We start from the raw sequence: 14829 nt of genomic DNA, 5'->3' as shown, positions 1-14829 counted from the left end.
TGAGTGACCAGACAAGCTAGAACCACGACAGGGCAATGAACCATTACACACATCCCTATTTTATACCTTGGCTCTTTAATTGATGACTACGCCCCTGCCGAGCCCTGATTCGTTGTTCGGAACTAGATTGACAGGTCGGGACGTGATTGCCGTCATGACGTCGGCTCCTGAGCGCCGCGTCATAAAAGGAGGCATGGTTATCGCGGCCGGCGTGTAAACGGCTATGAGAGCTGTGAGGATTGGGTGAGTCAGCCCCCCTGAGAGGACGGCCGTCTGAAAGTCTAACCTCCTCCGAGGTAGAGACTTCAGGTACCCTGACACTAAGTCCAGTAAGGTATTGTCGTGCATGAAAAAGGGCATTCATTCTCGGGATGAGAATATAATTTCACCTCTTTATAAATCACTGGTAAGACCACATATTGAATATGGTGTGCAATGTTGGGCACCTGTTCTAAAGAAGGATATTATGGCACTAGAGAAAGTGCAGAGGCGGGCTACAAAATTAATAAAAGGAATGGAAAATATCAGCTATGAAGAAAGGTTCACAAATGTAAACCTCTTAAACTAGACTATTCAAGGATATAATTTTCCAATATAGGGTAATAGCTGCTTGATCCAAGGATAAATCTGACTGCCATTCTGGGGTCAAGAAGGATTTTTTTCCTAGTTTGTTGCAAAATTGGAAGTGCTTCAAACTGTTTTTTTTTTTGCCTTCTTTTGGATCGACAGCAAAAAACAAATGTGAGGAAGGCTAAACTTGATGGACACAAGTCTATTTTCAGCTATGCAACTATATATGGGAGGGTGTGGGTATGACTGTATGTGAGAGAGTGTAGGCATGCCAGTATGTCTGTGTGTATTGGAGAGTGTAGAGTAGGAGCAGTTATTGTTTACAAAGTACCATGGTGATCAGTTGGTAGATCTTGTTAAGAAGACTTCCAATAGATTATATTTCATCTCATTAATGTCTGACCACCCATTTCTTAATCAATTTTAAATTGTAATTTCAGATATGGAAAATTGTTTGCTGTGTCCAGAAGATGAATATCCTGATGTTGATCAAGTCACTTGTCTGCCGAGAACCATAGATTTTTTATCCTACCATGAACCTCTTGGTGCAACTTTAGCATCATTTGCAGTAATGCTATTTTTCATCACAACTGTCATACTTGGTATTTTTATAATGTACAGACATACACCCATAGTACGAGCCAATAATACATATCTAAGTTACATCATTCTATTTTCCCTCATGCTTTCCTTCCTCTTTTGCTTGTTATTTTTTGGCTCACCTAATAAGATCACATGCATGCTGCAAAATGCAATTTTTAACATAATCTATGCTGTGGCTCTGTCATCTGTTCTGACAAAAACAATTATAGTTTTAGTAGCCTTTTCAGTTGTAAAGCCTGGGAGCAAATTCAGGATATTTTTAAGATCCAGGATATCCATCTTTATAGTTATGTTCTTTTGCTTCGGTGAAGTTGGAATCTGCTTCTGGTGGTTAACATCGTGGCCTCCATTCCCAGACAAAGACTCAAAAGTGGAAGTTGCTAAGCTAATACTTCATTGTAATGTTGGCTCTCTCCTTTTGTTTTATGTTACTCTAGGTTATAATTGGCTCCTTGCACTTTGTAGTTTTATTGTAGCTTTTCTAGCCAAGCAGTTGCCAGATCTTTTTAATGAGGCCCGTTATATCACTTTCAGTATGCTTGTGTTCTGCAGTGTTTGGGTCTCATTTATCCCAGCATATATGAGTACCAAAGGGAAATCTATGGTTGCTGTAGAAGTATTTGCTATCCTGGCTTCCAGCACAGGAATTTTGGGGTGTATATTTTTACCCAAGTGCTATATTATCATATTCAGGCCCGAATTAAATACTAAACAATCTTTATGCGGTACTGGTTTTTATTAAGTTTTTGTTATATATTAGAATATTTTATAGAAAATAATTAGCTGAACAATGGCAATATGGACATTATCAAATAGTACAAGTTTTTAGAATGAAAAGTTGTATTTCTTAAACTGTGTACTTTGTATTTAAGAGCTTTTGCAAACTGACAAGTTGTTCGAAATGGAACACATTAATTCTCATACAATGACCTCTTACACATATTCAGTGCATAAGATATTTAGACTTTAAGATGCCATTTTTTCCAAGATTAATGTAACAGCAAGTCAAGGCATTGCCTATGTCATGTACAACCTTAAGGTTTAGTCCAAACATAGATAAGATGTCTAGGCCATGACCATAGACTGATTAAGATGTTCCCATGTGAAATGACCAAGTCAAGGCTGTGTCATTTAATGGTCATGACCTTGTATCTTTGTCAAGTTAAAGTAGATTACATTGTTTTTCTGATTTATTAACAAAACCTATTTAAAAATCTAGGGTACAAGTAAGTATATTTATTAATATTAGGAAACAGAGGGGGGAATTTTGGATGCAAAGACACTGCTCCATTTTACAAGAATGAGAGGTTGACTTGTTCAACAGGGTATGCTATTCTATTTTACTGATATTACAAGCATATACTTTAATCATATAAACGGTGTTGTAAATTATTACAATGGATTATAATGTTTTTATATGTTTATATATATATTTATATTTTAATAAAATATTTTAAAAGACAAGCCTTTATTGATTTCAAGACAATCCCTAATTGTTATTGTAATCTAAATTATTTATATGATGTAAATAAAGAAACTCTTACCAACTACATAATATTTTAGGCTAAAGCTATCTTTACAGTCAGCCCTGCTAAATTCTATGTTTTAAGATTTTGTAGTGGTAAATAGGGGTGCCAGCAGTTACACCCCTAAGGACACATGACAGAATTATCCCATCATGGATGTTCTTCCCTTTAAGGGGCACTGTAGTCACCAAATCAACTTTAGCTTAATTAAACAGTTTTTGTGTATAGATTATGTGCATGCAGGGCTGGCGCGTTCATAAGGCAGCACAAGTGGCCGCCTTAGAGTACACCGGACCAGGGCGCACTAGATTAGAGTGACAGGCAGGAGGTGGCCGCACAGCGCTCCCTCCTAAAATTCACTCAGTTTAGCATGGCTGAGTCGAGCAGTGCGCACAGCGGTATAAGAACTTCTGTATCCTGTACCCACCTGGACTGAAAGGAAGTGCTCACTGAGAAAGCACTTCCTGTCAGTCCAGCCGGGTACAGGAAACTGAAGCTCCGGTACCGCGATCTGCTACGCGCTGTCATGCTACAAGAAAGGTAGGAGACACACCAGGGACCATGGGGGGGAAGAGAGAGGGGAACTAAGGGATGGGAGAATGGAACACTATAGGGATTGGGGTGAAGAACACTATGGGACAGGGGAGGGGGCAGGAAAGAACACTATGGGACAGGGGAGGGTGAGGAAAGAACACTATGGGGAAGGGGGAGGTAAGAACACGATAGGGGGAAAGAACACTATGGGATGGGGGAAGAACACTATGGGATAAGGGAGGGGGGGGGGGAGAACACTATGGGACAAGGGAGGGTGGAAGAAACCTAGGCTGTAATGTAAACACTGCATTTTCTCTGAAGATTCTACTCACCAGAACAAATTCAATAAGCTGTAGTTGTTCTGGTGACTATAGTGTCCCTTTAAATGTTAGAAATAGAAAGAACACTTTTTCCAAACTCACTCCAAATGATAATGCCTTATAAAAGTATTAATAGAGGACTATGTGGTGGCCCTAGAAATAATGTCCAGATAGACTTTTGCTCTTGCATCCTAGGAATAGGGGGCTTTAAGCCTATCATGAATTGGAATCTGAGCAGCCATGTAGGCTTGAATAATAGCCGAAACTATCCATCGACCTAGGGCTTCTTCAGATCTGCCCACATATATTTTCAGACATATTTTTAGATATCTCACCAGGTCTAACGCTAATAAGAATCTCAGAATGTTCTGGATCTTCTGAGGATACATTTAAAGCTAGAAGAAAAATCTGCTCATTAATATGAAAGGATGATGGGACTTTAGGCTTTGGATTCTGGAACCGTTATTAGAATGGCCATGTTATTGTGAAAAACTGAAAAACTGTAATGGGTTCTGTTCTGGAGAGCGATTGAAGTTGTGATACTCATCTGCTTGAGACCAGCGCTACCAAGAGAACTACCGTAGTAAGTGAGGGAAATTAATTCCATGGGTTCAAATGGGTCGGATTTAAGTGCCTTTAAAACCAAAGATAAATCCCATGGCAGATATACTGGTTTAGTCAGAGGATGTATCTTCAGAACTGCATACATGAATCTAGCAATAAAAGAAACACACTATAAACTACAGTGTAAGTGTCAAGGAGCTAAAAACCTAATACATGTAATTAATATAATGCAAATGGTCAATCTAGGTAACAGTTAAAAATACATTCAGCAAATCAATGGAACCTTCAAAAGTCCAATATATATATATAGCATGAGTATCCCTAACCCTGCTTGTGAAAACAATACAGGGCTGGTGGTACTGATGACAAATAATATATTTCTATATAGATATAAAAGATGTGTATTAGGTCCACATAGGACAAAACATATCAGTATGAGGAATTTATTGCTAAAAACATTTAATGCAATATCACAAGAGCTCTTGTAAAAGGTAAAAAAGCAGCTGGAAATATAGATCAAACTGATTCATTTATAAAAAAAAAACCCTTGAAATATAAAAAGAATAACAATCAGAGTGTAGCAAGATAGCCAGTCTATAGGAAATGGATTGTGCAAGAAAACTTTAAGTCCAGACCTTGATGGATGAGGATTGTAGGTGTAGATGGATTTTCTGTATCCTGCCTGTGAGGAAGGTGTGCGTGTCACAGTGCGTTCCACCTCAGACCTCACATCGAGGTGTAATCTCTGGTCTCACGGAATGATGTTCCTAGCAGGTCCGGGGTCGGCAGCAGATCCTTACCGATAGTGGCTATGCTTGGCTCAATAGTTGTCCCTACTTCATCAGAGGCTGTATTGACTAGGTGGCATTAGGAGGCTTTTATATATGAATGTCCTAAAATGTCCTAAATTGCCAATTGATAACACGAAATAAGAAAACAAGAAAACATAAATGAAAGCATACTCAATGGACTTTTTACATAGGCGCTTATTTAACACTGTGCTATAGTAGTACTTTAGGCAACATGGGATAAAATAATTGAGGTCGCAAGTGATTGCATATTATACAAACACCATAAATATGTTAAAATCTTGTAATGGAATATAAACATGGAAAAAAAAATCAACATGAGGCTTAAAAATTGGATACATTCCGAAAAGGATACATTTCAGTATATAGATAAACATAGAAATGTACTGGGCATTGTGTAAATCTAGAAATATAATGAACATTGTATGTATTAGATGTTAAAATAATTGTAATGTTACATTTTGAGGTCAAATTAGATACAGAACATTGTTGCACATATGTTTAAACAGGAGAAAATGCTTAGATTGTTTTAAACAGGAAGAACTGCTTATAAATGCATGTTGATGTTTATGGAATTGAGAGTAAGAGAAGCACTATAATGAAGTTAGTGTAGAGATATAGAAGAAATATACACAAGAGTAGGAATAAAAATAAGTAAAATGTTAGACATTAAATATATGAATAGAAATAAAAATGAAAATAAAAATAAACATAAAAATAAAATTACAATGCAAAAGAATAAACAGATGAAAAAATGAAAAATGAAAAAAATAGATTGGTGAATGAAAAATAAATAAATAAGAATAAATGGATAAATAGATTAATGTGGAAAAAGAACATAAACATAATTATAATAGTTAAAGATAAAGCTAATGGTAGATAAAAATAAAAATAGAAAAGATGAAAAAATAATAAAATAAACTGGATAATTGAAGACTGGACACCTGTCTTCAGTTCTAATCTCAACTAGTTATATTGAGGACAGAAATACATTTAGACTTTATACTAGCTAGACTAGACTAGCATGCCTCTGAATGGACACAGTTTTGTGGGATGATGGATCTGATGTAAAAAACACTATACATAAAAATGGCTAAAAAGTACTACAGTGTTAAATAAGCGCCTATGTAAAAAGTCAAATAGATTTGTTTTCATAAATGTATTATTGTTTTATTATTTCATGTTATCAATTGGCAATTTAGCCAATACAGTCTCTGATGAAGTAGTGCTGCATCCCTACCAAAAGCGTAAGACAAGACAACAGACAACTATTGAGCCAAGCATAGCCACTATCGGTAAGGATCCATTTGCGAGCACTCCTGTCTGCTGCCAACCCCGGACCTGCTTGGAACATCATTCCGTGAGACCAGAGCTTACACCTCGATTAGAGGTCTGAGGTGGAACGCACTGTGACACACACGCCTTCCTCACCGGCTGTCAGGATACAGAGGATTCATCTACTCCTACAATCCTCATCCATCAGGGTCTCAACTTTTCTTGCACAATCCATTTCCTATAGACTGGCTATCTTGTTACACTCTGATTTTTATTCTTATTTTTATATTTGAAGGATTTTTAATAACTATATCAGTTTGATCTATATTTCCAGCAGTTTTTTACTTCTTACAAGCACTCTTGTGATATTGTATTAAATGTTTTTAGCAATCCGTTCCTCATACTGATATGCTTTGTCCTATGTGGACCTAATACACATCTTTTATATCTATATAGAAGTATATTATTTGTCATCAGTACCACCAGCCCTGCATTGTTTTTGCAATAAATTAACTCTGTAGAAGCTCCCATCACAGTTTGCAGGTCAGATGAAAAGTCTCTTTCCAACAGTCGATATCCAGTTGTCTAAAGTAATGCTTTCCTAATTTATTGTCACAAGGACCTGTCACACATTACCAGATCAGTGTTATTTCTGTCTATTTTGTTGCTTCGTCCACACAGCAGCGCAGTTCTGGACTTGGATCTGGAAACTTGCCAATCTCTGCCACGTGCTTGCTTGCAGAATTCCCGTTGTACCTTGTGCTTTTTCTCAGTTGCAGAAAATAATTCCTAGATTTTACTAGTAACATGACGTAAAGTCATGATTTTATTAAAGACACGGAGGCGAGTATTATGCATATCTCTTTCTTTATTTCCTCAGCAGCAAAGATAGAGGAATATAAATATTATCAAAATGAAAGAAAAAACTGTACAGGCATAACGAGTAGCCAATCACATAACAGAGGAAGTAGCTATATAAGTCCTGTGTCTCCCACAATCCCCCTCTTTCTTGCGCAACCGAAGACCAGGTAAGATAAACGATGTCCCACTCGATCCAAACAGGAAACGGGAAACAAAACGAGAACTTCAAGCTAAAAAAGATAGAAAAAATATGGTAATTTCCAAACTCAAAACTGTAGACTTACCAAACATAAACGTGAGGGATCTACATGAAACATGATTCTGAAATAGAATATATACATGATTAGAAATCAATATAAAACTGTCAAATCATTCAAGCATGATAAAACTACACATTACAAAACCATGAACTCAATACAGACCCAATTGCCCACGTACTCGTATTGCATCGAAGCATCTCCAATCCCAAATCCACACCGGGAGGGCGGGAGGGAATAATACTCGCCTCCGTGTCTTTAATAAAATCATGACTTTACGTCATGTTACTAGTAAAATCTAGGAATTTTATTAAAGACACGGAGGCTCCTATTATGCAAGTTCAAAGCTGTGCTATCACCTGAGATGCGACGTGTTCAATTGGTCTGAAATAGAAGTCTCTGAAGGTCGACTCTCGGGACCAGTCCGCTGCGCGCATGATGTCCTCCAGGCGGCAACCAACTGTGGATGCCTTCGAAGCCATAGCACCCCTTACAGAATGAGGCGTAAAGACAGATGTGTCTATACCCGCTAGGGATAAAAGCCAACGAATCCAACGCGCCAGCGTCGGAGTCGATACTGGGCGATGAGGAGCCTTAAACGAAATGAATAGGGGATGGCGTTCAGATGAGCGCACCGTACGTGTAGCCTCTAGATAGGCCTTCAAACAATCCACTGGGCAGAGCGCCGGACACAACGGGAATCTAGGATATACGAAGGATTTGGACGCCGACTTAGTTCTCCTAGATATGGTGAAAGTAACGCCATCCGGCGTAAACACAAAGGCACCCCAGTCAAGAGCCCTAACATCGGAGACTCTCTTACAAGAGACCAGGCAAAACAGCATAACCATCTTGGAGGATAGTTGTTTAAGAGTCAAGTCCTGGTTAGGGTACCAATCCGACAGGAACCGCAACACAATGTTGACGTCCCAAAATGTCGAAAACCGCGACCTAGGCGGACGGACGAAGCGAATACCCTTGAGAAGACGGCATACAAAAGGATGTTTGCCGATGGGTACACCTTCCAAACCACCATGACCGGCTGATATGGCCGATCGAAAAACATTGATAGTCCTGTACGCCTTGCCTGAGTCGAACAGGGCTGTAAGAAACTCCAGGATCAAATGGAGAGGGGCAGATATGGGATCCACTGCCCGTTCCATGCACCAATCAGACCAAGACTTCCATGCAGCTCGGTAAGCTGATCGTGTGCCCGGAGCCCAGGCGTTATCGAGGAGCAAGAGAGTCGACTGTGGAACGTCAGGGACAAGCCAGCGTCCCCTGAAAGGAACCATGCTACTAGGGGCAACTGGTGCTGGAGCACCAATTCGTGCGAGTTCCCATCCGGATCCAGAAGGAGGTCCTGGAAGTTCGGCAACAGACGAGGGAAGTCTATGGACAACTCCATCAAACGAGGGAACCACGGACGTGATCTCCACAGAGGGGTGATCAGGGCCAGACAACAGTCGTGACGAACCAGCTTCGAGATCGTACGAGCGATCATGTTGAATGGGGGAAAGGCATACAGGTGGCCTGGAGGCCATTCTTGAAGAAAGGCATCCGTCGCCACTGCCGCCGGGTCCGGTCTCCAACTGTAGAACCTCGGCAACTGAGTGTTCAGTCGAGATGCGAACAGGTCCATCTCGAACCGACCCCACAGCCTGTTTAAGCTTTGGAAGACCGAGGCGTGCAAATGCCAGTCTCCCGAGTCTCTCAAATGTCTGGAGTTCCAATCCGCACCTGAATTGTCCAGACCCGGAATATGTTCCGCCGTCACCGAAACGTTGTTTAGAAGGCAGAATTGCCAAAAGTCCTTCGCCAGCAGAGCCAACATTTTGGACTTGGTTCCGCCCAAGTGATTTATGTATCGGACTGCCGATACGTTGTCCAATTTGAGGAGAACACAACAGTTCGCCCTTCCAGGGGTAAGGCTGCGAATCGCAAAGGCCCCCGCCAGAAGTTCTAGGCAGTTGATGTGTAACGACTTCTCTGCGTCGGACCATCTGCCCCCCGTGGAAATGTCGCCACAACGAGCCCCCCAGCCGTGCAAGCTGGCATCTGATTCTATGACCACGTCCGGAACGGAACCGAAAATTGCTTTTCCGTTCCAGGCTTCCATGTGTGCCAACCACCATACCAGCTCGTCTCTGGACTCCTCGTCCAGACAAAGTCGGGATTCGTACGATCGACCCGAACGTAGGTGTGACCCCTTGAGCCGCTGGAGAGCCCGGTAATGTAAGGGGCCTGGGAATATCGCCTGAATGGAGGAGGCCAGCAGGCCGATGATCCTCGCCAACTGCCGGACTGACAAGTCCGAAGCGCGAAGAGCTCGACGGAGCTCCTTCTGGATGGCTTTTATCTTGGATTCTGGCAAGTACAGGAACTGCCGCACGGAATCCACCTGGAACCCCAGAAACTCCATAGACTGGGCGGGTGTCAGGACCGACTTGTCCCAGTTTACCAGAAAACCTAGGTTCTGTAAGAGGTTGATCGTCCAGTCTAAATGCAACTTCAGGCATTCCAACGACTGTGACATGATCAGGATGTCGTCCAGGTAAATAATTAGTCGAACCCCTCGGGTACGGAGGAACGACACCACCGGCTTCATAACCTTGGTGAAACACCAAGGAGCCGAGGAGAGGCCGAACGGAAGGCATGTAAAACGCCAACGCCGTCCGTGCCAGGTGAAGTGCAAGTAGTCCCTGGATTCTATCGCTATTGGAACCGTGAAGTACGCATCCTTCAGGTCCAATTTGGCCATCCAATCCGACTGTCTCAGAAGGTCTCTGAGACAATGGATGCCTTCCATCTGGAAATGTTGGTAGCGTAGGAAGGCGTTGAGAGGGCGAAGGTTTATCACTGGGCGGACACCGCCCCCTTTCTTGGGTACAAGGAAGAGATTGCTCGTAAAGCCTGGAGTGGCGAACGGCAATTCTTCGATGGCGCCCTTTGAGAACATCTCCGCGACTTCCGCGGAGATCATCGCGTCCTGCTCCTGTGGGAGGGACAATTCCCTGGGGGTATACGTTTGGACAGGCAGGGAAACAAAATCTAGTTGGTAACCCTTTACGCATTGCAGAACCCAAGCATCTGAGGTAATAACTGCCCACCTTGGGTAAAATAAGGCTAGCCTCCCCGCCACCCGAACCTGATCGAGAAGGGAAGAAGGGGTACTCACCATAAGGGCGTCTGCCCGACGACCCACCACGGGGGTATCTAGAGCCCCACGATCTCCCTCTAGCCGGGAAGAAAGGAGGCGTTTTCGGGTCCTGGAGCCCTCGAGAGGGGAAAAAGGAACCTCTGTTGGCACGGAATGAGCTTCGGAAACCACGGCCGGGAGGACGGTTCCTGCTACGCCCGGCCCCACCGAAAACCTTGGGCGCGAAGACACGCTTCATATTAGCTTGCGCTTTGTCAATAGCCGTAAAGGTTTTTACATAGGACCCCATGTCCTTCACAAAGGATGTGCCGAACAACATCCCCTCATCGGCTGAGTCAGGTTCAGCTACGGTCATAGCAGCCAGCTTAGGGTCTATTTTCAAGAGAATAGCCTTGCGTCTCTCGGAAGACATAGCCGTGTTGGCATTCCCCACAAGGCATATAGCTCGCTGGACCCACCCGATGGCCACATCCATATCTAGAACTGAGTCGCCATTACGGGCTGCCTCAAGGAGCTCGTACAGCTTAGACAGGGGGCCCAGCGTATCCAGAATTTTATCCTGGCACCCTTTCAGGGAGTGATCAAGACCCTTTTTAGGTTTCCACCCAGACTTATTAAGAAATTGGGCAATTTGAGGGTCCACGTCAGGGGTCTTACAGGCAGCGCCAGGGAGGGAAGGTCGTGGGCATTCGGCACGCAATTTATTGCGGCCTTCCTTTGACAGAGGCGTGCGAATCCTCTTGGCCACATACTGGGCGATATGGTCCGGAGGGACCCATTCGGCAGACCGAGGGTGACGCAGGTCGGCCGGGTCAAACAGGGGGTTCCCCTGTGGGTCTAAAAGCCCTTTTTCATTATCCCCAGCGGGGTCTGGCACTTTTCTACGGGGAACGGCAGAGGACCCAGAAGGGGTTACACCCGTAAGGGGTTGATCCTCGCCAGACTCGTCCTCCCCATAGGAGTCATATTCCATAACATCGGAATCATTGTCCACACTCCGGTCGGTATCCGACCCATCATCCAGGGCTCTAGCCCGTTTCCACAATCTAGCCTTTTTAGCCCGGCCAGGGGCTCTTGTGCGCGTGGGATGCGCGCTATCTGCGACCGCCAGAGGCGTGTCAATCATGACAGGCAAAGCCTGCATCGAGGAGTGGGACCCGAGATGTCTAGCCTTTGCCTTCGCCTTACGGGCACCCGGCACAGTTAGGGCAGGGGAAGGGGACCCCACACCCAGGGGGTTAGGGGCAGCCATAGAAGGCAAGAGCACAGACTGAAGTGACTGGGCAAAAGAGGATGAGACAGTCCCCATAGCGGAGGCAATAGCCTTTTCAAGGGAAGAAGCCATAGTAGCTTCTAACAAGGCCTGGAGCTCCTGAGAGGCCATAGTGCCCTCGGGGTTATCTATTGGAAAATCCCCAGAGGGGACAGTAGGCCCATCCTTGCTATCCTGCATAATGAGGTACAAGAGAAGCAAAACTGAATACTAGAAATGGGTTGATTAACCCAGCAGAACATAAAAAGGCTAAACCTGATCGTTGGTGTAGCAAGGGGACCCGTAGGAAAGGGACCGACCGCACGGCACAGCAGGGTGAAACGAATGATCGCCCAAAATGGCCGCCGCACGTGTCAGGGTGTGCCCGTGGACCGGCTCCAGGCGGGGGAAGGGGCGCGTGCACCTACCCGCGTGGGCAGCCCGCGAGAGGGGAAAACGAGCACACTCAGTCGCGTTCACAGAGAAAGGGCCACGCGGCTGAGATAGCGCCGAGAAGCGGCAACAAGGGCGGTAGGAGGGGAAAACAGCCCACGGCGGCGGGCAAAGCCTCTAGGGGAACCCCCAAATACACCAACGATGTAGGTACTAGATAGTCAGAAAAAGAAAAAATAATGAAAACTGAATATGGGGAACACTCACATACAATGAGTGTAGACCAGATCCGTCTTCATGGGTTATATACCTCAAAATAGTGGAAGTCACATATAAAGGAAGGGGGGGAAAAGAAAAAAAAAAAACAGAAAAAAACCGGGTAAACCTTTATTAAGAAGACAGATGCAATTAAAAGTTAAAAAAGGCCGTAAAGATTGGCCACAAGTAGGTGCCAATGCACACTAAAACCTAAACGGTGGGCAAATAAATTGTCATAGAGTAGATACTCATAAGGGGCCAGAAGCTCCAAGATATAGGTATCTAGACAAAGAGGAGGTCAAGAGAGCAAAAAATATATTATATCCTTGTGGGTACTCAGTGCCCCTGTCTCCAGGGTATATTAACTCAATATAGCACTATTATACATGAAAGTGCAAAAACTTGTGGTAAGGGGTATAGAGGGCTATTATTACTGCAAAAGGAGGGTGTGTAGAGGGTGGGATACACAGGAGCGAGGGAGGTACTCCAACAAAAGGAGATACAATCTTGCTGCTACACAATGCTGCCCGTGTCCATACCTATCCCATAAACCCCACAAAACGTCTCAAGCTTGCCCTAGGATAGCTGTCTAGCTCACATCAGTGAGTGTCAGGACTAACTGCTACTTCAAGGCAGCCTCAAGATATCCCTATATCCCCAAACCAAAACGATATGAACAAATGTATCACAATCTCTCCCACCCCTTAGTAGATGAGCCACATAGTGGAAGCTTCAAACATACAAAGCATTTGCCCATCCGGATAGGAAATGAAAAAAGTTAAATAAGGTTATAGACTCAGTCTAAGGAGTAAGCATCGGCTTAAATCATTCCAGGTTTCAGGTAGAGAGTCTAAGTGTGAGCATTGGCTCAATGTTTGAACGCTCAACGCGCGTTTCGGCGTATCTACACGCCTTTGTCAAGAGCTGAGAAGTCGGCAGTCCAGTTGCCGGTTTTAAAGGGAGAAACTGTGCTTCTATTGGCGGAAAAGCCGCCAATCACTGTGCAGGGGGCGTTCCCAAAGCGCCCCACGTGGGTTCCCTCACACCTGCCCTCCTATTGGTGGAAGCTTCACCAATCAGTATGTAGGGGGCGTTGCCGGGTTGCACCACGGTGTGCTGGTCCCCTCCTCCATTAGATGTCAGCCACTCCGAGAAAAAAAGGGGGGGGGCAGGGGAGGAGAGATCAGGAGCTCCGTTTGGATCCAAAGTTAGAATAAGTTAATCAGTAAGTCCCAATACATTATACATATTCAGCATTGTATCTAAAGTTAGGATACATTTACCAGTAAATCCCCATATATTATACACATTTTGGATTGATTAAAATCGCATTAGATGCGTATTGGACTCGATATGAGCAGCCATAACGAAGGTCTCAGTGTATAAATAGTGATTCAAAGTAAAACTGACCAAAATTGTGCATAGGGGACACCAGTAAAGATCTCCTAAACAGTGCTGATCAAGCCAGTCCTCAGATGTTGTATTAATTCCCCCTTAATGGGGTTAATTTTTTCTGGTAAGGAAAACTGTCTCAGTATAATGCCTGATGCCATCATACAGATGGTATAATACAGTACAAATAAGTACCCCGGTGGTTATATAGTATATAATGTAAGCGGGATTTAATAGACTTGGAAAATGTTCATAAACGGTGCATAAATATGACTTTATTAAAGCGCACAATGTGGATGTGCCAAACCCATAAGCGACAAATGGATGCTGTTATTCCCATATTTACTGTTATTTGTACTTTCAATAGAGGGTAACAGTAATACTCAAAGGAAAGAAAGTAGGAAATAAACAGAGGTTTGAATATTATGTCGCTAAAAAATATATGTATATGGGAGACGGGAACCAAACGACTCCCACTAATTATAGTGAGAGAAGACAAAAATCCCCCCACAAGAGAAAGAGAAATATAATGTGTACAAAAATTAATTATAATAAGACAATACAAAAATACATTAATTTGACGGGTCTTCCATCCAAGGAAGTATACCTAATGAGGACGTTAATGTAATGAAATTCTTGAAAATAAGCATAGTCATAACAGATCATTCAATATAATAGAGTTTCAGATACTGGATTCAACCAGGAGATAAATGGCTGCTCCAAAAGGGTATTAATATATGGAGCCGATTGCGAGACGGTGCCCAGGATCCTATAGGGTGTTTGTTAATATGAAAAAAGAGGGGTGTCTTTGAGCGGATGGAAAGAGAGAGCAAAGGAAGCAAAAAGGTGGCTATCATACTCAGATAAATGGAGCAAAGGAAAAGCCCTCATTGAGCCCCTTGGGATTTAGAGTCTTCAAATTGAAAATCCACCTGCATTCCTTCTGGCGCAGGATTTTATCAAAATCCCCCCGTCTCTGTTCTCGCTTCACCAGTTCAAGCCCGCAGAAACGTATATCTTTGGATGAGCCCCCATGTTTATCTTTGAGATGTCTG

General features: G+C 43.4%; 1 protein-coding gene across 1 annotated transcript in view; it reads left to right on the top strand.

Moving 5' to 3' along the window:
* Positions 1–1915, top strand: part of LOC134569166 (vomeronasal type-2 receptor 26-like) — a 122843-nt gene extending 120928 nt beyond the window's left edge. The window contains exon 6 of the mRNA XM_063428079.1: positions 1011–1915. Coding sequence (XP_063284149.1) covers positions 1011–1915 — 905 coding nt within the window. The remainder of the gene's footprint in view (positions 1–1010) is intronic.
* Positions 1916–14829: the final 12914 nt, after the last annotated feature.

Source organism: Pelobates fuscus, chromosome 7, assembly GCF_036172605.1.
Source record: "Pelobates fuscus isolate aPelFus1 chromosome 7, aPelFus1.pri, whole genome shotgun sequence".
Taxonomy (NCBI): Eukaryota; Metazoa; Chordata; class Amphibia; order Anura; family Pelobatidae; genus Pelobates; species Pelobates fuscus.
The sequence above is the reverse complement of the archived record's forward strand: the minus strand, read 5'-3'. Positions and strand labels throughout refer to the sequence as shown.